General features: G+C 46.2%; 1 protein-coding gene across 4 annotated transcripts in view; it reads right to left on the bottom strand.

The window, feature by feature from the left end:
* The window catches only part of DNM1L (dynamin 1 like), a 74,169-nt gene that overhangs the window by 29,174 nt on the left and 17,984 nt on the right, over nucleotides 1-27,011 (bottom strand). For 2 of the 4 annotated variants that reach the window (XM_029052343.1, XM_029052345.1), the window contains exons 2-9: nucleotides 24,410-24,557; nucleotides 15,537-15,575; nucleotides 8,470-8,516; nucleotides 8,082-8,153; nucleotides 4,374-4,460; nucleotides 3,889-4,051; nucleotides 1,257-1,377; nucleotides 980-1,111 (exon numbers count right to left, since the gene is read on the bottom strand). In XM_029052343.1, the coding sequence (XP_028908176.1) occupies nucleotides 980-1,111; nucleotides 1,257-1,377; nucleotides 3,889-4,051; nucleotides 4,374-4,460; nucleotides 8,082-8,153; nucleotides 8,470-8,516; nucleotides 15,537-15,575; nucleotides 24,410-24,557 (809 nt within the window). The remainder of the gene's footprint in view (nucleotides 1-979; nucleotides 1,112-1,256; nucleotides 1,378-3,888; nucleotides 4,052-4,373; nucleotides 4,461-8,081; nucleotides 8,154-8,469; nucleotides 8,517-15,536; nucleotides 15,576-24,409; nucleotides 24,558-27,011) is intronic. The other 2 variants (XM_029052344.1, XM_029052346.1) reach the window with 1 other exon arrangement.

Here is a 27,011-nt window from a genome sequence, read left to right as displayed (position 1 = left end):
GAGTTGATAAAAGATTGCCTTACTTCGTGCCTAGTGAAGCATTCAGGCCCTTCTGGGTCCTGCTGCTCTACTGAATCTAATTGTGAGCCCGTTGTTGGGTAAGGATTGCCTCTATCTGTTGCCGAACTGTCCTTTCCAAGCGCTCAGTACAGTGCTCGGCACACAGTAAGCGCTCAATAAATCCGACTGAATGAATGAATGAATGAACAAAGTTCACCATTTCTACGAGAAGCTTCAAAGGACCTGGCCAGCAATGGCAAAATGTGGTATTTTTTGCATGTCAGAATCAGGCAAGCCAAAGTAGCTTCATAAATGGGAATTTCATTTCTGGTAGATTAACAGGCTTAAATATGCCTTAAATCACATAAACCCAGGGGAAAAAAAAGTGGAATTCAATTTTCCAGTTGAGAAATCCAACGGCCACTCAATCGGACCCTCAGAGCAAGGCCCGGCCCAGATTTTATGTTCCGCTCTACTCCCTGCAAGACACTTGTCTTGTCCTACGCCGTGGAGTCGTCTCCGACCCACGGCGACACCACGGACGCATCTCTCCCAGAACGCCCCACCTCCATCTGCAATCGTTACGGTATTGAATCCTTAGAATTTTCTTGGTCCAAATCCAGAAATGGTTGACCACTGCCCCCTTCCATGCAGCCGCCTTGAGTCTCCGCCCTTGACTCTCTCCCGTGCCGCTGCTGCTGCCCAGCACTGCTGATGGTCAATTCCTGTAAATGCTAGAAACCAGAACCTTTTGACCTCTTACAACAAGAACCAAATGAGTCACCCCTTTTCTCATCCTTTTCTAGATGGCTCTAATTTAAGTCTGGTCTGTACTTCCTGGGCTAATGGCGTAGGAGAAAACAGAAACGTTTAAGTAATGAGAATACGATCAGACAAGGATATCAGCAGAGCACACATCTGACGCCTAGGTTAGACAGCGCCTTCAAACAGCTCATCCTGAAGAAAGGCAAAATGTTACCTGTTCAGTGTCCTGGCAAGGTATTTTGTTCCATTCCTATTGGCTAGAGATGGATATTTCTTTTGAAGAAATGCATATTCATCCCGGATGGAATCGGCAACGCTCTTCTTATTGTTAATATCTAGCTGGCTCCTAGAGTCGACAGAAGCAAACCAATCAGCGGTGTCTTTCGAGCGCTCGCTGCGTGCTTGACGCTGTACTAAGTGCCTGGGAGATACCTCAGATTTGGTAGACACATTTCCTTCCCACAAGGATCGTTTTCCCTCTGGTAGCTCACCTGTTCACCACGCCGATAATTCCAAGTTTAACCGGTATGACTCTTCCCATCAAGACATCCATGGCATCAGTCCCAGCATCCATCAGGTCTAGCTTAGTGATAACAGCTAAGGTTCGGCGACCTACCGGGTCCAACAGAAAAACCATCATTAACGTAACATTTCACTTTTAATCGCGTTGTAGACCAAGTAATATTACGGCGCCAAAGCATTTTCAGCGTAACAAGTATTCAAGGAAAAGAAGGGTGGTACGATCAGGTAGCCTGGTTGTGTTTCATACATAAACGGAGTACTGGAGCTCACTCAAAACATTAACACCAGATCTGCTTTTCAATTACTCAGTATCAAAGTGGGCTGCCTAATCATTGTTTGGTCAACAGGCCATTTGTATTCCCAGTCATCAAAATGAAAACCTCAGGGTCTGCACATTAGTGAATTTGCTCAATAGAATTTAGGCTGCTATCCCAAAATATCTTTTTTTTATTTACAAAAGAAACCCAAATAGGGGAAAATGCCAATGCAAACCTCAGTGGTTGGTAGGAATTTTAGTTTACGACTTTAAACGCACATTCCACCATGACCTTTTTTGGGTTTTTTCCCCCACAATGATCTTCCTTGTACAGAAACACAGGAGGCAAGTAAGAAAGCAGAAATTATCAAAAGCCACAAAACCATCAAACACTCAGCAAAAAGAGCTGGCCTAAAGTTTACCTTTACAAGCTCTCCTTTCATGAATTTTGAACATTTACCCTGACAAAATCATCAAATCGTCACCCACGGACTACAGATTTTAGATTTGAAAAATGGAAGCTACATTTATTCTTCCAACATTCAGGGCAACTGAATCCTAAAGAAGAAAAACAGAGGCAAAGGATCCACTCTTCCTTTCCCTGACCGCTAACTTCAACTCTTCCCTCTCCAGTGACTTCTTCCCCACTGCTTCAAACATGTAAAACATTAGACATGGGATAATCAGGTTGGACACAGCCCCTGTCCTACATAAGGTTCACAATCATAATCCCCATTTTCTAGATGAGGTAACTGAGGCACAGAGATGTTAAATGACTTGCCCAAGGTGTCACAGCAGATAAATGGCAGAGCCAGGATTAGAACCCAGGTCCTCTGACTCCCAGGCCCGTGTTCTTTCCACTCAGCCATGCCGACTCTCAACTCCTCATCTTTCCGCCCAAGCTCATCCTCCCCTTGACTTTCCCATCACTGTAGACGGCACCACCACCCTCCCTATCTCACAAGCTCATATCCTTGGCATTATCCTTGACTCATCTCTCTCATTCAACCCACACGCTCCATCTGTCACAAATCTTGTCAGTTCAACCTCCACATCATTGCTAAAATCGTCCCTTTCCTCTCCATCCAAAATGCTACCATGTTGATCATAGCACTCATCCTATCCCACCTTGACTAATGCATCAGCCTCCTTGCTGACCTCCCTGCCTCCTGTTTCTCCCCACTCCAGTCCGTACTTCACTCTGCTGCCGGGATCATTTTATTACAGAAACCGTGTCTCCCCTCTCCGCAAGGATGTCCAGCGGTTGCCCAACCACCCCCGCAACCAAACGGAAACTCCCACCGGCGGCTTTAAAGCGCTCCATCAACCTCCCCCCTCCTAATTTATCTCGGTGATATGCCTCTGGGCTGGAACTCCCTCCCCCTTCACATCCGACAGAACGCCACTCTCTCCGCCTTCAAAACCTTACTAAAATCACATCTCCTCCAAGAGGCCTTCCTTAAGTCCTCATTCCCCTACTCCTTCTCCCCTCCTCATCACCCCGCACCTGGATGTGCACCCTTTATTCATCCTATCTTCAGTCCCACAGCACTTAATTACATATCCATAATTTATTTTAACATCTCTCCACCCGCCCCCCCATCAGATTGTAGGTTTCTTGTGGGCTGGGAACTTACCTACAAACTGCTCTACTGTTCTTTCCCAAGCAACCAGTATAATGTTCTGCACACAGTAAGTGTTCCGACATGACTGACTGACTGGTGTAGAAAGTGATGCAAAATTAGAAACGAACAGCTCTCTCTACCCAAGAGCTGGTTATGCTTAATTCCTCCCAGAATGCGAGACCATCCCCATGATCGGACTTGTTACGGCATTTGTTTGGAGGATATCAATTCCCTACATAAGAGGAAACATTCTTCAGTGCCATTTGAATTTTTTGAGGACGGTCACCAGTCCAGGCTATGTAATAATAATTGTGGTACTTGTTAAGCGCTCACTATGTGTCAAGCACTATTCTAAGCGCTGGGGTAGATAAAAGGTAACAGGGATAGACATAATCCCTGTCCCACAAGGAGCTCACAGTCAATCACTGCTTTACAGATGATGTAACAGGCACCGAGAAGTGAAGTGACTTGCCCAAGGTCACACAGTAGACATGTGGCGGAGCTGGGATTAGAACTCATGTCCTCTGACTTCCAGACCCATGCTCTTTCTACTAGGTCACGCTGCTTCTCCGGCTAAATATAGTACGTAGATAAGTATATATTCCTCCTGTTGCATTCTTGCTCAGATCCCCCTACATCACTGGTTGGAAGGGTAGCTTAAAAACATAAAATATTTTCTTTCAGGTCACTCTCTTAGGAGCAAATTTGAAAATACTTTACCATCCGGGTCTACCTCCCTGGCAATTTTCAGAGCCTCAGATGTTGCCATATCTGTGTTGGCTGCAGTGACGGCCAGAATAATTGAATTTGGGTTACTGATGAAACGAAGGATCAATTCTCTTATCTGAAGTTCGATGTCCTTGGGTTGATCACCGACAGGTACCTGAATTAAGAAACAAAGAACCGCCAGTAAATGGAGGAAAAGAATTGAAGCAAAACAACACTTCAAGCTGATTATTTGTAAAACGAAGAGAAAAAACGGGAAAGGTGCCACGTGGATCGAAATCATTTTGTTGTTTAAGAATGCCAAGAACCGATCACATTGCGACAACTACATTCCACAGGCCAAAATTGGCAAGGGGGGCAGTAAAACCTGATCACTACTACGCCACACAAATGAACAGTATTCCTACACAGAAACAGTATTTTGTTCCCGGATAATATCCAAAATCATTTAACAAACAAGACAGAATGATATAAATTACCTTTGTCATGCCTGGCAAATCCACAAGAGTCAGGTTGACAACATTGGGTGAAAAAATCTTAAGATGAATAGGTTCGGGACTCACCCCCTAGAAAACAGAATTGAAGCCACCAAATCTTCTGTTAACTTTTAATGACTTATTCACGAAGAAGAAATTCTCTCTACAGCTCCATTTCCCCACCTCATCTTATCTATTAACTTAACTAACCAGCCCATGTAGAGTTAACCCAACTAAGAATGCTACTGAAAGTGCCAATCTAAAGCACATGAAACCACCACTTTATAAAATAGCAGTAGCTTTTCATTTTTTCCCTCTCCTCTCTTCTCTTTCCATTTCCACCTACTCTTTGGTAAGTTGTAGCTTCCCAGGTGATTATACAGTGCTCCGCACACAGTAGGTACTCCATAAATACCACCGGTGGACCAACAATCTCCCTCAGTTCCTGCCACTTTGGCCCAGCTACGAGGTCCGAGTGGGTCATCCCTTTGCTGAAACCCTGAGCAGAGAAGCAGTGTGGCTCAGTGGAAAGAGCCCTGGCTTGGGAGTCACAGGTCGTGGGTTCGAATGCCGGCGCCGCCACTTGTCAGCTGTGTGACTGTGGGCAAGTCACTTCACTTCTCTGTGCCTCAGTTACCTTATCTGTAAAATGGGGATTAAGACTGTGAGCCCCACGTGGGACAACCTGATTCCCTTGTGCCTACCCCAGCGCTTAAAACAGTGCTCTGCACATAGTAAGCGCTTAACAAATACCAACATTACATTACTATTATATAACTCTTGCTATATTCATAAAAACCAAAATGATCATTTCTTGCAGGTTCCGGCAAAGAAGAGGTGATTTCTTCACCCAGCAAGGTAATTTTGGGGGTAGAAACAAGAAAACCGGATTAAACACAGTCCTCCCACCTACACAGAGTTATCGATCTAAAAGGTATGGATACTGTCCTCTAGTTTCGTAAGGTCTTTGTGGGCAGGGAACTTGTCTACCAACTCTGTTCTATTGTACTCTCCCAACCGTTTAGTACAGCGCTCTGCCCACAGTAAGCGCTCAATAAATACCATCGAATGACAGATAATGGCCTCGGGAAAGTGAGGTCAACCAACAAATACTGAGAGCTTATTATGTGCCCAACGCTGAACTGAGCACTGAAATACGCTGATCCTCGCCCTGGGGAAATTTACGATCTCGCTGGGCAGGCAGAGTTATAATAAAGGACAGCAAGGAGGAAGGGATAGTGTGTAAATAAGTAACACAAACGCATGTAAATAAGTAACACAAAGAGTGTGAGGTCCCAAATGCTCAGGCGGAGGAATCGCTTAAGTGGGAGTAGGGAGGGCATTAAATGGGGAGAATAGAAATTAATCAGGGAAGACCTCTGCGAGGAGATCTGGTTTCAGAAGGGCTAATGAATATTGGGAGAGCAGTGATCTGTCAAATGAGAAGATAGGGAGGGAGCTCTGGGCATGGGTATGACCTAGCAGTTGGGTGTCGGGAAAGACTCTGAATTCCCGATACCAGCCATCACTGGGAAGAAAGATGGCCTTTAGAAAGAACAAGCAGTTTGGGAGTCAAAGGACCTAGGTTCTAATCCTGACTCTGGCACTTTCTTGCTCTGTGACCACGGGCAAGTCTCAACCTCTGTGCCTCAGTTTCCTCAACTGTAAAATGGGGATTCAATCACTCCCTGTTCTCCCTCCTGTTAAGACTGTGAGCCCCATGTGGGACAGGGATCGTGTCCGACTTGACTGACTTGTATCCACCACTGTGCTTAGAACTGTGTTTATTTGACAGAGAGTAAGGGGCTTAACAAATATCATTATTATAAGACCCAGGGATTCCATACCCCTCCGTTACAACCGCATTTTGTTTCCAGAGCCATTTACATCATTTCGATTAGAAATATTTTGTATGTACTTTGAAAAACTTCGTCGATGAAACCCGCAATGGGATATTACTTGCTACTTATTTTCAAAGGCTAAGCATTTAAGGAGAGGTTTTCATCATTTCTTATGGCATCTGTTAAGAGCTTACTATCTGTCAAGCACTGTCCTAAGCACTGGGGTAGATACAGGATAAGCAGGCTGGACAAAGGTCCTGTCCTACGGCGGGCTCACAGTCTCAGTTAAAGGGACAACAGGTACTGAATGGGCTGTTACCTGCTATTTCCAAAGGCTAACCATTTAAAGAGGGATTTTAATCATTTACTATGGTATTTGTTATGGTCTTACTATGTGTCAAGCACTCTTCTAAGTGGTAGGGTAGACTCAGGATAACCAGGTTGGACAGTGGCCCTCTCCCACGTGGGGCTCACAGTCTAAGTAAGAGGGAGAGCAGGGATTGAGCCTCCATTTTGCAGTTGGAGCGACTGAGGCATAGAGGCGCGACCTGTCCAAGGTGGTCACACGGCAGGCATGTGTCGAAGCCAGTATTAGAACCCAATTCCTCCGACTTCCAGGCCCAGGCTCTCTCCGCTAGGTCATGCTGGTTCCCTAAAAATACTCTGAGACCGGTGTGGTGCCGTGCAGTCTGGTGGTGAATATCTGGCCAAAAGAATAGTCCATGTTCCGTCTCTGGGTTTCTGGTATTGAGAAAGCAGGCTCCTTCTGCCAATTTCCCTCACCAAACCCATGCTCCATGAAGAAGAAAGCTACTGGCAGAGGGGATCATTTCACCTCCCTCAGAAGCAAATCAATCCATGGTATTTATTGAGCGCTTACTACATGCACAGCACTGTTCTAAGTGCTTGGGAGAATACAACAGAGTTAGCAGACAGGTTCCCAGCTCACAACGAGCTTACGGTCCAGAGCTGATACTATTCAAGGTTTGGAGCAAGGGATGAAGCAACCAGTTGCCGCTGACTGCCATCTTGCCTGCCTCCAGCCAGCGAGCAAATGGCTCACTGAATGGGATGTGGCACAAAAGGCTAAATACTTAATAATAATTGTGGTATCTGTTAAGCGCTTACCACGTGCCAGACACTGTACTAAGCACTGGGAGGAATACAAGCAAATTGGGTTGAACACAGTCCCTGTCCCCCGTGGCGCTCCCAATCCTAATCCCCATTTTACAGATGAGGTTACTGAGGCACAGAGAAATAAAATGGCTTGCCCAAGGTCACACAGCAGACAGGAGGCAGAGTCGGAATTAGAATCCATAACCTTATGACTCCCAGGCCCATGTTCTATCCACTGTGCCATATTACAGACCCTGAAGTAAGTTACTATTGGCCACAGCAGATTTGATCAATTGTTCATGTATGAGAAAATGAAATCTCAGTGATGAGAAGCACCTTTGATCCGGGTTTTGGAGTCAGAGATCATGGGTTCGAATCCCGGCTCTGCCACCTGTCAGCTGTGTGACTGTGGGCAAGTCACTTAACTTCTCTGTGCCTCAGTTCCCTCATCTGTAAAATGGGGATTAAGACTGGGAGCCCCACGTGGGACAACCGGATTCCCCTGTGTCTACCCCAGCGCTTAGAACAGTGCTCGGCACACAGTAAGCGCTTAACAAATACCAACATTATTATTTATCCTGGCCCAATTTTTACTTGGCCCATTATTTCCACAAGCCTCGTCTGGCTCCCCAAGTTTTTAGAATTATGCTACGAATTCTTACTTTACGACCATTAAATCTGCCTTCTCTGAAAAATGCAATCAAGAAAAGTATCCCATCATATAAGTTTTGGGAGGGCACACCTCTGCTCTTACCTTATTATTTCCTGAAATCCTCTCTGTTTCATTTTCAATTTCTAGTCGAATTTCATCGAAGTCAGTGTAAAGCTGAAATACAGCATTACATTGAAAGATGTTGAAATTCTATTCCTAAATTGAAAATGCATTTAGGGCTAAACAAATGAGAAAGAAAATGTAAAGGAGGTCTTTGGCAATCTCTTAAGAATTCTTTTAAATAGTAAAGTAACGCTTCTTTTATTCACTTGACATAAAAATGAGTGGTTTTCTTTTCCAAAAGTGGAGTGGAATTATTCTACCAAAAACTTAAAAATGGATGCCCTAACTGTCCCCTCAAAATAAAATCAAACGATTTACAGCAAAACAGCAACTTATTTCTCTAATGCATATTTGTAAAATTCTGTACCTTGTTTTTTGTGTGAAGAAATTTACCCCATTCTTCTGCTTCAACACCTGAAAACATAGGATCGATATTGGAAAAAAAAATCACTTCATCACCCCTTTAGCCTTTCAGAATCAATTTCAGTAGCCCCATCCAAAACACCAAGCCCTTGGAGAATAAATGGCTCAGCCTCACTTCCCTGTTTCTATTGAGGGCCTAGAGGAGGTGGCTTTTGTAGTTTTGAGAACTGCTAAAAACAATCTCTTTTCTTTTTCCAAATGTTTAACTGCAGGCAGAGGAACTAGCAGGCTGCTTCTGAAATGCAAATGAACAAAATGACTCATTTTCCTATTCCTAATACATTTCCTACCTTGTTCGGGTATCCGCTAGTGTTGAGGATGCTTTTAAAATCAGTATCTCATACATATTAAATCATATTAATGGAAAACTTCTCAATTCGGAGCTGAAAGAAGTTTTCATTTAACCGAAATGGAAAAGTTGGGGTGTCTCCTAATACGAATCAGGAGAGGATGGTGAAACTGAATGTTGATTTCTGTATTGGACGGCACGCTCCTTTTCTAGCCCGCCACGGTCTTCCAGCGTCCGGGGTCTCTTTTCAAAGTCAGTCAATCACATTTATTGGGCACTTACTGTGTGCAGTAAACTAAGCGTTCAGAAGAGTACCATTTGACAATATATCAGACACATGCCCTGCCTACAACGAGCTTCTAGAAGGGGAGACAGACATTAATATACATTAATGAAATGAGAGATATGTACATGAGTGCTGTGGGGCTGGGAGGTGGCATGAACGATGGGTGCAAGTCAGGGTGACGCAGAAGGGAGCGAAGGAAAGGAAAAGACAGCTTAGTCAGGGAAGGCCTCTTGGAGAAGATGTGCCTTCAATAAGGTTTTGACGAGGGAAGGAGGGCGTCCAGGCTACAGGCAGGATGTGAGTGAGAGATCGGAGATGACTGAAGTTGTGGAAGCAATCACTCATCCCATCCCGCCTGGATGACTGCATCAGCCTCCTTGTTGACCTCCCAGCCTCCTGTCTCTCCCCACTCCAGTCCATACTTCACTCTCCTGCCCAGATCATTGTTCTACAAAAACGTTTTGGACATGTCACCCTCCTCTTCAAAAAACCCCAGCAGTTGCCTATCCACCACCATATCAAACAGAAACTCCTTTCCATTGGTTTTAAAATAGTCCATCACTATGACCCTTACTACCTTACCTCATTTCTCTCCTTCTAAATCCCAGCCCGCACATTTTGCTCCTCCGGTGCCAACCTTCTCACTTTGCCTCCATCTCGCCTGTCTTGCGGCCGATCCCTAGCCCACGTCCTGCCTCTGGCCTGGAACGCCCTCCCCTCCCTCCTCTAATCTTAATCCTCCTCGACCTCTCAGCTGCCTTTGACACTGTCGACCATCCCCTTCTTCTCAACACATTATTCAGCCTTGGCTTCACTGACTCCATCCTCTCCTGGTTCTCCTCCTATCTCTCTGTCTGTTCATTCTCAGTCTCCTTCGTGAGCTCCTCCTCCCCGTCCCATCCCCTAACTGTGAGGGTTCCTCAAGTGTCAGGTCTTGGTCCCCTTCTATTCTCCAACTACACTCACTTCCTTGGAGAATTCATTCACTCCCACGGTTTCAACTACCATCTCTATGCGGATGACACCAAATCTATATCTCCTCCCCTGTTCTCTCTCCCTCCTTCCAGGTTTGCATCTCCTCCTGCCTTCAGGACATCTCTACTTGGACGTCCTCCTGCCACCTAAAACTCAACATGTCCAAGACAGAGTTCCTCATCTTCCCTCCCAAACCCTGTCCTCTCCCGAACTTTCCTGTCACTGTGGACGGCACAACCATCCTTCCCATCTCACAAGCCCACAACCTTGGAATCATCCTTGACTCCGCTCTCTCATTCGGCCCACACATCCAATCCGTCACCAAAGCCTGTCAGTCTCACCTTCAGGACACTGCCAAGATCCATCCTTTCCTCTCATTCCAAACCGCTATCACGTTAGTACAATCACTCAACCTGTCCTGACTGGATTACTGCAGCAGCCTCATTTCTGACCTCCCAACCTCCTGCTTCTCCCCAATTCAGTTCACACTTCACTCCGCTGCCCAGATTATCTTTCAACAGAAACATTCACGGCATGTCATCCACCTCCTCAAAGATCTCCAAATCAAAGAAAAACTCCTCACCGATGTCTTTAAAGCAGTCCACCACCTTGCCCCCTCCTACCTCACCTCCCTTCTCTCCTTTTAAAACCTAGCCCACACACTTAGCTCCTCCGGTGCTAACCTTCTCGCTGTGCCTCGTTGTCGCCTGTCCTGCGTCGACCCCTGGCCTGAAACATACTCCCTCATCAAATCTGCCATTTGCTCTTCCTCCCTTCAAAGCCCTACTGAAGGTTCGCCTCCTCCAAGAGGCCTTCCCAGACTAAGCCCAGCTTTTCCTCAGCTCCTCCTCCCTTCCCGATCACCTCGACTCGCTCCCTTTGCTCTTCCCCCCCTCCCCGCCCCACAGCACTTATGTACATATCTATATTTATTTATATTGATGCCTGTTTACTTGTTTTGATGTCTGTCTTCCCCCTTCTAGAATGGAAACTTGGTGTGGGCAGGGATTGTCTACTGAATTGCACTTTCCAAGGGCTTAGTACAGTGCTCTGCACACAGTAAGCACTCAATGAATACAAATGAATGAATGAATGAAAAATCCGTCAGACAACCACTCTTCCCTGCTTCAAAGCCTTGAAGGCCCATCTCTTCCAAGAGGTTTTCCCAGATTAAGCCCCACTTTTCCTCATGTCCCACTCCCTTCTGCATCTCCCTGACTTGCTCCCTTTGCTCTTCTTCCCACCACCAGCCCGACAACACTTAAGGACATATCTCTAATTTTACTTATCCCGTTGCTCTTCCCTCCTCCCAGCCCCAAAGCACTTAAGTACACATCTGTCATTTTATTTATTTGTATTGATGTCTGTTTCCCCGCCTCTAGATCGCGAGCTCGTTGTGGATAGGGAATGTCACTGTTAATTGTACTTTCCCAAGCACTGAGTGCAGTCTCTCCACACAGTAAGCGCTTAATAAAAAAAGACTGAATGAATGGTCAATGCTCTGCACTTCTTCCCCTTTCAGACTTTCCCCTCTGTGCTAGGCTTGCTTGACCACTCAAGGTGTCCAATGACTCGATCTACTCAAGCGAAGAAACTACTCCCTTGAGTTAATCGAGACCTCTGCTTATCAGTAAGTAGTATCGGATCACCTAGAAATAGCAGGTCTGGGACTGAACGGAAAACACCCGAGGGATTTACTGCTTTCTACCCTCAAGTATTTCTCTTACTGTAGTTTCTGATCATTCTGAACGCTGTACCAACGGTGTATAAAGAAACTCTATATTGCCTGAAGTTGAGCTGGCCTTGATTGGCAGGGGAATCTCTGCCGCTGAACCGCCTCTTCCTACTAGTGCTGGAAGATGAGTCCGTAGTAATAAACTTGTCTCTTGACATACCCTTTTTAAACATAACGCGGAGTCTGTCAAGTTTTTCCTCCACAAGGTACAGTGAGAAGGTTAGCGTTCGAGGAGCAAAGTGTGTGGGCTGGGTTGTAGTAGGAGAGTAACAAGGTGATCCTCTCTGATCTCTCCTCCTTCTGACTCTCCCCACTCCAGTCTATACTTCATTCCTCTGCCCAGATCATCTTTCTATAGAAACGCTCTGGGCATGCTCCGCACATAGTAAGCGCTTAACAAATACCAACATTATTATTACCATTATGTCATCCCCCTACTCAAAAACCTCCAGTGGTTGCCTATCAACCTTCGCCTGAAGCAAAAACTCCTCACTCTTGGCTTCAAAGCTGTCCATCCCTTGCCCCCTCCTACCTCACCTCCCTTCTCTCCTCCAGCCCAGCCCGCACACTCCGCTCCTCTGCCACCGCTAACCTCCTCACGGTCCCTCGTTCGCGCCTGTCCCACCGTCGACCCCTGGCCCACGTCCTACCAGTGACCTGGAATGTCCTCCCTCCTCAAATCTGCCAACCTAACTCTCTTCCCCTCTTCAAAGCCCTACTGAGAACTCCCCTCCTCCAGGAGGCCTTCCCAGACTGAACCCTCCCTTTCCCTCTGCCCCTCCTCCCCTCCCCCTTCCCCCACTCCCTCCTTCTGCTCTACCCCCTTCCCCTCCCCAAAGCACTTTAAAATATTTGCATATATTACTTATTACTCTATTTTATTAATGACGTGTATATATCTATGATTCTATTTATGTTGATGGTATTGATGCCTAACTACTTGTTTTGCTTTGTTGTCTGTCTCCCCCGTTTAGACTGTGAGCCCGTTGTTGGGCAGGGCTCGTCTCTGTTGCCGAGTTGTACATTCCAAGCGCTTAGTACAGTGCTCTGCACATAGTAAGAGCTCAATAAATACGATCGAATGAATGAATGAATGAATGAAACGTAGGAGGGTGAAAAGAGGAAGGGCCACGTGCGGGGATGGGTTCGGATTGGCAGCGAGGGGGTATTGCCATCAAGTCCCAGAATGTACCGGGGCCCTGAAAGGCCAACACAATGGCTCTTGGGCCAGCTGTGTGTGGGTGTGTGTGTTTGTGGAGGGGAAACACAGGTATCCCAGTTAGACGGTGCAGCAACCTTCCGTTACACGGTGTGCCTAGCTCAGGGCATTCAGTGTCACAAGTGGCATCATGGCCTAGTGGCAAGAGGCCAGGCTTGGGAGTCAGAGGACGTGGGTTCTAATGCCGGCTCCGCCGCTTGCCTGCTGTGTGACCTTGGGCCAGTCACTTCACTTCTCTGGGCCTCATTTCCCTCCTCTGGAAAATGGGGATTAAGACTGTGAGCCGCACGTGGGACAATCTGATCGTCTTGCATCTACCAATGAAAGCGCTTAACGAATACCAGAGTTGTCATTATCATCCTCCACCTAGGGATGCAGTGGCCGAATAGTTGAATGACTGGGAAATGATCTGAGTTTTCCAGGTGAACCACTTTTAATTTATGGTCAGTGTGGAATGGGCGTCACACTATTTTCACGACATCAATTGGGAGCAATAACGGGGGACGCAGCAGCCAAGGCAGCCACAGCACCAACATTTTAGCCAATTAAGTTTTAACATCAGCTTATTAATATTCACATGACAAAATACTACCTACTGAGAACGTCAAATACCATCAAGTGCCAAGCACGTCTAGAATAAGGGCAGTAACTGTGGTATCTGTTAAGCGCCCGCTACGTGCCAGGCACTGTACTAAGCGCTGGGGTGGAAACGAGCAAATCGGGTTGGACTCAGGCCCTATCCTATCCTTTTTTGGGTTCACAGTCGCGATTCCCATTTGACAGAGGAGGAAACGGAGGCCCAGAGAAATGAAGTGACTTGCCCAAGGTCACACAGCAGACAGGTGACGGAGCCAAGATTAGAACTCAGGTCCCTCTGTCTCCGAGGCCCGTGCTCTATCCGCTAGACCATGCCGCTTCTCAAGGTGAGATGCACTTGAATCCGTGACCTTCGGGCATTTGAGATTTGCTCCATCTTCAACCGTACAGCACTTATTTACATGCCTTTGATTATATATCATAAATTATTTCTTTTACTGTCTAGTTCCCCCCGAGACTGAAAGTTCACTGTGAGCAGGGAAGGCTGTTTTTACAACTCTGTTGTACTGTACTCTCCCAAGTGCTTAGTACAGTACTCTGAACATGGTAAGTGCTCAGTAAGTACCATTAATAATGCCAGTTACTGCAATAACCGAGGATTAGGCTTCTCCACTAGACTGTATGTTCCTTTGGGGCAGGGATCATGTCTTCTGGCTGTACTCTACTGTATTCATTCATTCTTTCAATCGCATTTACTGAGTGCTTACTGTGTGCAGAGCACTGTACTAAGCGCTTAGAAAGAGGAGCAGCGTGGCTCAGTGGAAAGAGCCCGGGCTTTGGAGTCAGAGGTCATGAGTTCGAATCCCAGCTCTGCCACTTGTCAGGTGTGTGACTGTGGGCAAGTCACTTAATTTCTCTGTGCCTCAGTTACCTCATCTGTAAAATGGGGATTAAGAGTGTGAGCCCCACGTGGGACATCCTGATTCCCGTGTCTACCCCAGCGCTTAGAACAGTGCTCGGCACATAGTAAGCGCTTAACAAATACCAACATTATTATTATTATTATTATTATTATTATTAATGGACAATTCGGCAACAGAAAGAGACAATCCCTGCCCAACAACGGGCTCACAGTCTAAAAGGGGGAGACAGACAGCAAAAGTAGACAGGTATGTGGTACACTGTTCACTGCCATGTGGTTGGTACCCTGCTCTGCATGAGGTAAAGAGCCTGGCCTAGGGGATAGAACACAGATCTGGGAGTCAGAAGGATCTGAGTTCTAATCCCGGCTCTGCCACGTCTGCTCTGTGACCTTGGGTAAGTCACTTCACTTCTCTGCACCTCAGTTACCTCATCTGGAAAATGGGGATTAAAAGCGTGAGCCCCGTGTGGGACAGAGACTGTGTCCAACCCGATTCATCTGTAACTATCCCAGCTCTTACAACAGTGCTTGGCACACAGTAAGTGCTCAACGAGTACCGTTATTATTATTTTTATAAATACCACTGATTGATTGATAACAGGATGAAACCCAAGGGAAACGGTTGAAGTTATGGGAGGAAAACCATGAGGAAACCATGCTTCGGCCTCCAAGTGAAGCACGCCCGCTCCCCCGGCCTGCCAAACGGCCAAAAAAGGCACAAGACACGTTGATGGGTCACCACGAATAAGACAGCCCCTCAGTCCCAAGAAGGAGAATATTTCATTTCTCCTCGTACGCCACAGGCCTGGTTTCACTGACATTTATTTGGAACGAACAAAGGTTTGCATTCGCCACAAATACAAAAACTGAAATAAAATTCTGATGAAATGCTCAGATCACCAAAAACGGCACAAAACCACCAAAACCTTGAACAGGGCAGCAACAAGTAAGCCAGAAAAGAAAATGCCCCCGTGCTGTCCGAGTCCATAAGCTGCATGCAGGTAAAAGAGAAAATAAAGGGGAGAAGAAGCAAGTGGATTCAGGAAACCTTTAGAAAGCTGTCTTGCGTTTTTCCATGAGGCAGGGTCTGTAGTTAAAGAGAAATAGCACAGAATGAGAAGTTTAGTGTCTTGTTGCTGAAATTTGGTATCATGTTTTTTCCAGATGCACAGGCTCGGTGCCTTCCAGGCGAACAGACAATTCTGTGATTCAAAAGGATACGACAGGTAGAACCGCAAGCAAAAACGAAGGTGACATCTTAACCCGATATTTGACTATGTTACTCGCCCCCTAGACCGTACGCTCCTTGTGGGCTGTTCTGTTGTACTCTCCCAAGCGTTTAGTACAGTACTCTGCCCACAGTAAGCGCTCGATAAATGCAACTGACTACTCACAGTCTTTCTCCTGTAACGCCGGGGTTACTTTCTTCACCAACCTCAGGCTTGAACAGCAGCATTTAGACCTTGACCGACCTTAATAATCATGGTATTTGTTAAGCGCTTACTATGTTCCAGACACTGTACTAAGCACTGGACCACTTCCACACATCTGCACAAGCATTTCTTTCAACATCTGCTTTCTATCTGGACAGACCTGCATGGTCAGAAACTGGGCCTTAATTCCCTGACTTCATTTTATCCAAAATGTGTACTATAAATGAGTTTTTTGGACAAACTTTTATCATTATTTCAATAAATCCTGAGGAGTAACAACATCAGACAAAGACAAGGCTAGATATAAGCATAAGGAACCAGCTTCTTCGATGTGTGTCTCCCGACGAAACCCTTTATTTTCGATTATGAATATGGGTTTCATAAAATTGGTATTTTTAGAATCTGGATGAAATGTACACCCCCTCTTATGGTTTTGGAAAATAGGTCAGTTAATCTACACACCTCACCCGACTGTCTACTTCTCTAACTTCTACTCCCCTAAGAGAGGGCTCCAGAAGCATTTTCAAAGGGTGACCCTCCTACAGTCACGAATTATGATGTCCCAATCACAATTTTCCAACAAAAAATGCCTAATTACCCCATTTATTAAAAACTCATACGGACTTTATTTTACAGGCTACTAAAGATGAAGTCCTTTATGTCTCGGACAACCGCTTTTCCAATCTTCAGAGCCCTACGAAAATTACATCTCCAAAAAGCCATCCCTGACTAACCCTCCCTCCTTCTTCCCCCTTCCCACCCCACCGCACTTGTACAGTGCTCTGCACACAGTAAGCGCTCAATAAATACGACTGACTGAATGAACCTCTCGTTTCCCCATCCGACTCAGCCTCACTTCTGGGTCACCTCTGCAGTTGGGCGTGTACACCTTAAATAACTTTGACACTCATCCCCTCCACATATTTTAAGCTCTTTGAAGGGCAGGGGTCACATCTACCAACTAAGTCTACTGCCCTGGGCTCTCCCAAATGCTCAGTTCAGTGCTCCGCGTGCAGTAAGCACTCAATAAATGGCACTGGTTGGTTGATAAAATCATGCTAACAAGCTGTTGGCATCTGAACAGCATCATGAGGCTAAGTCACGCAGACTCAAACTGCAGCAGATGAGCCTTTCCCCAACTGACAAACAACAGAACCGACTTTTACCGCATCATTTTTATCTCACTCAACCTCCTAAAGAGCATGAGACTGGATGAGAGAAGAGGGAGGGGGAAAGGGACTGAGGGGGAATGCTGTGTGCCCGCTGTGTGACAAGGATGGGGGCTGTGGGGAAGGAGAGAGGGAGAGGAGGAGAGCGGAGAGAGAGAAGGAAGAGGGAGGGAAGGAGAAAGGGAGGGAGTAATTTGCTTGAAGGCAAATTACAAAAGCAGACTCTATTTTGAGGACTATTGACTGGCCGGGCCAGGCGGAGAGGCAGAGCGGCGGAATGGATGAGCCGCGGATGGGAAAGCCAGAGTTCCAGGTTTCGAGATCCGGCTCGGACGCCCGTTCCCTGTGTGGCCTTAGGCAAGTCACTTAATGCTCCCCCATGTCTCAGTTTCCCCAGATATATATTGGGGGTGATAATAATAATAATGGCACTTGTTAAGCGCTTACTATGTGCCAAGCACCGTTCTAACCAATGGGATAGCTACAAGGTAATGAGGCCGTCCCACGGGGGGGCTCAGAGTTTTAATCCCCATTTTACAGATGAGGTAATTGAGGCCCAGAGAAGTTAAGTGACTTGACCGAGGTCACACAGCAGACAAGTGGCGGAATCGGGATTAGAATCCATGTCCTCTGCCTCCAAAATGCCATATCTACCCCAGAGCTTAATATAGTGCCTGGCACGTATTAGGCATTTAACAAATACTCTTTAAAGAGGGCAGGGGCAAGGAGTGGGCTTGATGTTTCAGGGACATTTGGGGGATTAGGAGAGTGGGGAATCGTTCTCAGGGGAGCAGAGGTGACTCACTCGTGTGTGTGTGGACGTGTCGATCCATGGGGCTCCGGGTGGCCACCCCGACACTCTTGCTATCCCTCTTTCTCCCTCGCCTGTCTGCCCCATGTCCTCCTTCAATTCGGGTAGAACAAGAGACACAGATGGGGGAAAGACGAGCACCGAGGTTGAGCTCTTCCGCCTCTGCCGTTACTCTGACACGAGGTGCTGACTAAAGTCAGGCCGAGACGAAAAAACATCCCTCTACACATCCAAGGGGCAACCGGGGAGGAGAACTCGATCTGTTATTAGTTTTCTGCCTTCGTATAGAGAAATGCATCCTGCTGACTTAAGATCCGAGCCCCTTGCATCCCTGAATAATAATAATAATTGTGATATTTGTTGAGCGATATGTGCCGAGCCCTGTTCTAAGCACTGAGGTAGGTACAAGGTAATTAGGTTGGACACGGTCCCTGTCCCTCCTGGGGCTCACAGTCTTGATTCCCGTTTTACAGATGAGGTAAGTGAGGCCCAGAGAAGCGAAGTGACTTGCCCCAAAGTCACACAGCAGATGTGGCCAGAGCCAGGATCAGAACCCACCTCCTCTGACTCCCAGGCCCGCGCTCTTTCCACGAGGCCTTGCTGCTTCTCCTAAATCCTGCGTGAAATCTCCTGAAGTAAAACTGCCATGGTTCTCCTGTAATGAATACTTCACTGACTCATTGCAGGGAATTCAAACACTTTTCTAAAATGCACTTTCCCCCAACTGCCTTGGTTCTCCTGTAATAACTGTTGTACCGACCCATCGCAGGGAATTCGAACGCTTCTCTAAAAAAGCAGTTTCCCCTTCTTTCTCCAGACACTGGGCTTCGATCAAAACATTCCAAGGTTTAAGGGGAGACCTAAAAACAGAGAAATCCAATATAGGAAATGTCAATTCCATCAAGTCGGCGACGTCACTCCTCGTTCAGGAAGATATGAGGAGACTGAGTGTTTGCGTTCCTCCTTCTGGCGCAGAAGCATTACCTTTGAAAAATGGGGCTCGGCGGCGAGTCTAATTGAATAATTAATGACGGGCCTTTGGCAGAGCTTTCTTAAATTAAATAATGCAAGAAGAGCTCCCATTATAACGAAGACGCCACCCCAACAGACATTTGAGACCGGAAATGCTGCTCCCTGAAAAAGCGGTTCCCCAAACTTTAACTGGAGGAATGGATATTTGTAAAGAACACGCGGCTTAGAGACAGACTGACAAGATGATGTAGTCCGGCGTAGTGGACAGTGTGGGCCTGGGAGTCCAAAGGTCATGGGTTCTAATCCCGGCTCTGCCACTTGCCTGCTGTGTGACCTTGGGCAAGTCATTTTCCTTCTGTGAGCCTCAGTTACCTCATCTGTAAAATGGGGATTAAGACTACGAGTCCCTTGCAGGACAGGGACTTTGCCAATCTGATTTGCTTGTATCCACCCCAGAGCTTAGTACAGTGCCTGGCACATAGTAAGCCCTTAACAAATACCACGATTATTATTATTTACTGCATTAACAACTTTTAATTGTACCAAATATGTAGTTGTTCTCTTAAAGACACTGGTGAACATTTTAGTAACAAGCCCTTCAGTTTTACCGTTTCTGGCTTTTTTAAATGGTATTTGTTATGCACTTACTAAATGCCAGGAACTGTACTAATAATAATGATGTTGGTATTTGTTAAGCGCTTACTATGTGCCGAACACTGTTCTAAGCGCCGGGGTAGACACAAGGGAATCAGGTTGTCCCAGGTGGGGCTCACAGTCTTAATCCCCATTTTACAGATGAGGTAACTGAGGCACCGAGAGGTTAAGTGACTTGCCCAACGTCACACAGCTGACAAGTGGCCGAGCCGGGATTCGAACCCATGACCTCGGACTCCAAAGCCCGTGCTCTTTCCACTGAGCCACGCTGCTTCCGCACTAGGGTAGATACAAGATAATAAGACTGTACACAGTCCCTGAGTAACTGAGGCCCAGAGAAGTTAAGTGACTTGCCTCAGGGTCACACCGCGGACAAGTGGCAGAGCTGGGATTAGAACCCAGGTCCTTCTGCCTCCCAGGTCCTTGCTCTTTATGCACATAACGGTAGTTTATTTATAGTAATGCCTGTCTCCTCTAGACTCTAAGATTGTTGTGGGCAGGGAATTTGTCTATTTATATTGTTATATTATACTCTCCCAAGCACTTAATACAGTACTCTGCATACAGTAAGTACTCAATAAATAGGATTAACTGATTGCTTCTTCATGCTGGTTTAACTAAAAGTTTTTTGGCAAAGGGGCTCCATGCAGCCTGGTGTTTGGATGATCTGAGTCCCCCAAAATTATTGGATGTTACACTTCTGAAAGAAAAATGTATAGCTAAAATTCTCAAATAAATCCCACTCACCTTGTTACGGAAAAAAATAGTTAACTTTGCCAGAACACGAAGGTGCATGAGGCAGCGATTTAGGACAGCTCTGAGTTATTTTTTGGTTAGAGAAGCAGCGTGGCTTAGTGGAAAGAGCCTGGGCTTGAGAGTCAGAGGTTATGAGTTCGAATCCCAGCTCTGCCATTTGTCAGCTGTGTGACTGCGGGCAAGTCACTTTACTTCTCTGTGCCTCAGTGACCTCATCTCTAAAATGGGGATTAACTGTGAGCCTCACGTGGGACAACTTGATGAGCCTGTATCTCCCCCAGTGCTTAGAACAGTGCTCTGCACATAGTAAGCGCTTAACAAATACCAACATTGTTATTTTCCAGGCAGTGAATGTGTCTAGCAACTCTGGTGTATTACACTCTCCCGAGCGCTTAGTACAATGCTCTGCACACGGTAAGTGCTCGATAAATACCAATGACTGATTGATGCCGTGAAAATATTTCAATAGGATTCTGTTTCATTAGCAAGTAGGCATTGTGTAGCAAAGCCCCGAATCCAAGACCCGAAGCAGCCAACAAGTGCTCTTGTAATCACAATAAATAATGGTATTTATTACACGCTTACTACATATTGGTAAAATCTCCAAATGTCCTCAATTTTCCCATCTGCACAATGGACAGAATTACCTCTCCCTGTTTAACCGTGATATTGGTATGTACAGGAAAGAAAGGCAGAAGTGAAAGCCAAGCTAGCATAAGTAGAAACGTTCTGGGGTCAAAAATAAATGTAAAGAGAAACAAGCTTTACATTAAAAGGTGAGAATTGATATAAAAAGCAAGTGCCTTAGTGAAGCTAAGGTATACAGTTTCCAGAAAAACTTTCCAATACACTCCAAAATGTAAGAACATACCAAGCTTAGCTGCAAATTATCTAGAATTAGAACATGGAGTTTGGGGGTTAAAAATGTGTTAGTCAGCTGGTGGAGATAATTACTGGGATAAACACCCGGTTATTTTATTTCAATAAAAATCAGGTTTAAATGTAAAAGCTCCAGGCTAATTTTGATGATCTCCAGACATAATGTCAGCATGGCAAATTTATGCGCAGTGATATTATTCTTTTCCAGCAGTGGTAAATAACGCAAAGGGCTACACAAATACTCAACAGCAGAGCTCCCTGTCGGCACACAGAGAAATGCAAGGATTCCAGTAGCAATCCAAAACTTAATATCCACATTTGGGGTTTCAGTGAGAAGGATGATCGAACACATAGAAGAGAAGCCCAAACTGACCCACCGGAGCCAGATCCCCAAGGAAGCTCCACTCTGATGGTAATAATAATAATAATAGGGAAGGAATGTGGGCAAGTGGAAAGATCATGGGTCTGGGAGTCAGAGGGCCCGAGTTCTAATTCCGGTTCCGCCATTTACCTAATGTGTGACCTCGGGCAAGTCACTTAACTTCTCTGGGCCTCAGTTCCCTCATCTGTAAAACAGGGATTCGGTATCTCATCTCCCTTCTACTTCTTCGGTGAGCCTCATGTGGGATAGGGACTAACCGAGCATCTGGAACCTACCCCAGCACTTAGTAGAGAGCTTGGCACACAGTAAGTGCTTACCGAATACCACAATGATTATTATTATGACAGTGGAAAGAAGAAAATCCCCCAGAAAAAGAATATTGATGATGCCAGTTTTAAATCCAAAATAAATGCTACTCATACTGATGACAGTGGAGACAGAATTCACCACACGAATGTACAAGACCGACTTAACAACAACTTGGCAGCAAGAGCATAGATTTCTGGAAATGGATGTGATTTTTCTAAACTTTTTTTTAACACTTCCCCTGTCAAAATGGATTTGACTTAAAAAAAACATCTTTTACATTAAAATTGGGAAATTTTGGGTGCGACCCTAATCTTAAAAAAAAAAAAAAGTTTTTTTGAAGGCGAAACCTGGTTACTTGGGCTAAAATTTTAAAAGCCTCGCTCCTACTCACAAGCTCCCCAGGTTTATACGCTACGCATTTTTTACATTTAAAACCCTTTAAAAATACAAAAGAAACTCGGTCACCTATGTGATCACCTTAAAAACCGGTAGTGACCTATAATAAACAAGCCGCCCTCAATGCCCCTGAATGATGGGATTGGTTGGAGAAATATTTTCAGAATTACACTGTGATAGTCCTGCCTGCTTCAGACAACTAGAATGGGCCACTCTAGGCTCTCATAAAGGGATAATAATAATAATGTAATAATAATTATGGTACTTGTTAAGCACTTGCTAAACAAGTTGATAGATGTTCACAACAACAAGTTGATAGATAGTTGATAGATGTTCTAGGCGCTGGGGTAGATTCAAGTTAACCAGGCTGGACATAGTCCCTGTCCCATGAGGGGCTCACAGTCTTAATCCCCATTTTACAGACGAGGGAACTGAGGCCCAGAGAAGTGAAGTGACTTTCCCAAGGTCATACAGCAGACATCTGGCAGAGCCAGCATTAGAACCCAGGTCCTCCTGACTACCAGGCCCGTACTCTATCCACTGAGCCACGCTGCTTCTCATGATCTGACCCTCTTATGGAATAATTTTAGACTCCAGTTCCCTTCCGCGGTCTCCACGACATGACATACTTGGAAATTGATAGATGTCCGCCTTCCATGAGAATTCTTCCTTTTTTCCCCTACCTTTGCTTACTTCGCCATTACGACCGGTTTCAATTTACCGACGTCATGCCTTGAAAATGCAAATGAGTAACATCAAGGGGAAGCAGCACCGTGGCCTAGTGGAAAGAGCATGGGTCTGGGAGTCAGAAGGATCTGGGTTTTAATCCCGGGCTCCGCCACCTGTCTGCCGTTTGACCTCGGGCACCATCACTTCATTTCTCTGCACCTCAGTCATCTCATTTGTAAAATGGGGATTAAGACTGTGAGCCCCATGTGGGACTGTGTCCAACCCGATGATCTTGTATCTCAAAGTCCAGCCCGTTCCATGTGTTATATCAATTCAAATATTTCATTCAATCGCATTTCAATTCATTCAGTGGTATTTACTGAGCACTTCCTGTGTGCAGAGCACTGTACTGAGCGCTTGGGAGAGAACACTATAACAATGAACACACACCCTACCCACAACGAGATTACATCTAGAGGGGGAGACAGACATTAATATAAACAAATAAATGACAGGTAAATGTGGCATAATGATATGGCTCTCCCTTCCGCACATCACTTTTTATTTTTAATGGTATTTGTTAAACACTTACTATGTGCCAGGCACTGTACTAAGCGCTGGTGTTGATACAAGCTAATTTATTCATTCAATTGTATTGAATCTTTGTATTGTACCTTTCCAGGGGAAAGAGCCTGGGCCTGGGAGTCAGTGGACCTGGGTTCTAGTCCCGGCTCCGCCATTTGTCAGCTGGGTGACCTTGGGCATCATTTGACTTACCTCGCTTGCAACATGGGGATTAAGACTGTGAGCCCTCGTGGGAAAGAGACCTGATTATCTTGTATCTACCCCAACGTTTAATACAGTGCTCGGCACATACTAAGCATTTAAATACCATTAAAGATCCATAGTTGAAGTTTAGCTTTCAACACAGAACTGTCATAAGGAGTGTCAAAAATGACAGGGCTCATATTCCTCTCCCAGCCCTGAAAACGGATCACAAAATCAGTTGTATCACCTCGGGGTTTGGAACTGAACAGAACCGCTGACTGAAAATGAACCGCCCTCATTAATTTATGAGAAGAATAAAAATATCCCCCTCGCCCCAACTCCCTGTTAAGCATAGACTGGCAGATGTTGAGAAGAAGCATGGAGTGGTGGCTACAGCACGGGCCTGGGAGTCAGAAGGTCGTGAGTTCTAATCCCGGCTCTGCCACATATCTGCAGTGTGACCTTGGGCAAGTCACTTCACTTCTCTGGGCCCCAGTTCCCTCATCTGGAAAACGGGGATTGAGACCGTGAGCCTCATACGGGACAGGGACCGTGTCCAACCCGATTTGCTCGGATCCACCCCAGCGCTTAGTACAGTGCCCGGCACGTAGTAAACGCTTAACAAATGCCCCCATTATGATGATTATTACGGATGGCGGTGGTGGGCAGGGGCGCGGATGTGCCCTCCCTCCCTCCCTCCCTCCGTCCGTCGGGGCCACTTGCCATTTTCTTCTGCCGACGTTTTCCGCCTGTCCTCGGGGGAGACGTGGACCAGCTGCAGGATGAGGGGTCGGCGGGTGACCACTCCGGTGCCACGCGGGAGCAGGTCCCTGCCCACTAGACTCTCCAGCACTGAGCTCTTGCCGCTACTCTGCAAAGAAGAGAGCCGTGGGCCGTGAGTTCCGGAAGCGGTCATTATTCACCGAAATAGTCCAGCACTCAGCTGGACGAGGTAACTCCCCCATGGCATTACCCCATGGGAAGCAGCATGACGAGGTGGCTACAGCCTGGGAGTCAGAAAGCTGTGGGTTCCGATCCCGGCTCTGCCACGTGTCTGCTGTGTGACCTTGGGCGAGTCCCTTTCCTTCTCTGGGCCTCAGTTACCTCATCTGGAAAATGGGGATTGAAACTGTGAGCCCCACGTGGGACAGGGACTGTGTCCACCCGATTTGCTTGTAATACTAATGTTGGTATTTGTTAAGCGCTTATTACGTGCACAGCACTGTTCTAAGCGCCGGGGTGGATCCCAGCTCTCAATACAGTGTCTGGCACCCAGTAAGCCCTTATCAAATATCACAGTTATTATTATTATTACCACCGTGACTCAGTGGAAAGAGCCTGGGCTTCGGAGTCAGAGGTCATGGGTTCGATTCCCGGCTCTGCCATTTGTCTGCTGTGTGACTGTGGGCAAGTCACTTCACTTCTCTGGGCCTCAGTTACCTCATCTGTAAAATGGGGATGAAGACTGTGAGCTTCACGTGGGACAACCTGATTACCCTGTATCTCCCCCAGCGCTTAGAAGAGTGCTCTGCATGTAGTAAGCGCTTAACAAATACCGACATTATTATTATTATTAATAAAGAAAAATCCAAGCACATTGGTTTCGTCGATTTCTTTTTTATGACTTTTTTAATGGTAATAATGACTGTGATATTTGTTAAGTGCTTACTATGTGCCAGGCACTGTACTATGGGCTGGGGGTAGTTACGAGTTAATTGGGTCAGACACAGTCCCCGTCCCACATAGGGCTCACAATCTTAATCCCTGTTTTCCAGAGGAGGGAAGTGAGGCCCAGAGAGGTGAGGTGACGTGCCCAAGGTCACACAGCAGACATGTGACGGAGCCCTGATTAGAACCCAGGTCCTTCTGGCTCCCGGGCCCCTGCTCTATCCACCAGGCCACACTGTTTCTCCCTTCCCAAGTCATATGCATCAAACCAGTCTTCGAACCTTCTCTCGGCTGTTCCGAGTGTATAATTTTCGTAGTGCGGTTCTTGCTTTAGCTTCTTGATATCAATGTGTAATTTGTTCTTGCTTTCGGTCAAGGCAAGCTAAGAGAAGCTCTGTCAGGCAGAAGGACCTGGGTTCTCAACCCAGCCACTTGGCTGCTGTGTGACCTTGGGCAACTCTATTCCCTTCTCTGTGCCTCAGCTCCCTCATCTGTAAAATGGGGATTAAGACTGTAAGCCCCTGTGAGTCAGGGACTGTGTCCAAACTGATTAGCTAGTACCTACCTCAGTGCCCAGTACACAGAAAGCGCTTTACAAATACCAGGGAAAAAAAAGTCAGTATTCAGTGTATAATTAATAATAATAATAATGTTGGTATTTGTTAAACGCTTATTATGTGCCAAGCACTGTTCTAACCAATGGAATAGATACAAGGTAATGAGCCTGTCCCACGTGGGGTTCAGAGTCTTAATCCCCATTTTACAGATGAGGTAACTGAGGCACAGAGAAGTGAAGTGACTTGCCCACACAGCTGACAAGTGGCAGAGCCGGGATTCGAACCCATGGCCTCGGACTCCCAAGCCCGGGCTCTTTCCGCTGAGCCATGCTGTTTGTTTTATGGTATTTCTTAAGCACTCAAGTCAATCACTCAATCGATGGTATTTACTCATAATGTTGGTATCTGTTAAGCACTTACTATGTGCCGAGCACTGTTCTAAGCGCTGGGGTAGACACAGGGGAATGAGGACGTCCCACGTGGGGCTCACAGTCTTCATCCCCATTTTACAGATGAGGCAACTGAGGCACAGAGAAGTGAAGTGACTTGCCCACAGTCACACAGCTGACGAGTGGCAGAGCCGGGATTCGAACTCATGACCGCTGACTCCAAAGCCCAGGCTCTTTCCACTGAGCCACGCTGCTTCTCTACTTATTTACTGAGTGCTTCCTATGTACAGAGCACTGTATTAAGCTCTTAACAATCAATGATATTTACTGAGTGCTCACTATGTGTAGACCACTGTATTTAGCTCATCAATCAATCAATGGCATTTATTGAGTGCTTACTATGTGCAGAGCACCGAATTAAGTGCTTGGTAGTTGTGTTTGTTAAACACCTTCTATGTGTCACGCACTGTTCTAAGCGCTGAGGTAAATACAAGTTAATCAGGTCAGGGAGACAGTCTCTGTCCCACATGAGACTCCTTCAATGGTATTTATTGAGCGCTTATTGTGTGCAGAGCACTGTACTACGCGCTTGGAATGTACAAATGGGCAACAGAGAGAGAGGATCCCCGCCCAACAACGGGTTCACAGTCTAGAAGGGGGAGAGAGACAGAAAAACAGAACACGTAGGCACCAGAATAAGTAGAGTGAAAT

Source organism: Ornithorhynchus anatinus, chromosome 2 (genome assembly GCF_004115215.2).
Source record: "Ornithorhynchus anatinus isolate Pmale09 chromosome 2, mOrnAna1.pri.v4, whole genome shotgun sequence".
Taxonomy (NCBI): domain Eukaryota; kingdom Metazoa; phylum Chordata; class Mammalia; order Monotremata; family Ornithorhynchidae; genus Ornithorhynchus; species Ornithorhynchus anatinus.
The sequence above is the reverse complement of the archived record's forward strand: the minus strand, read 5'-3'. Positions and strand labels throughout refer to the sequence as shown.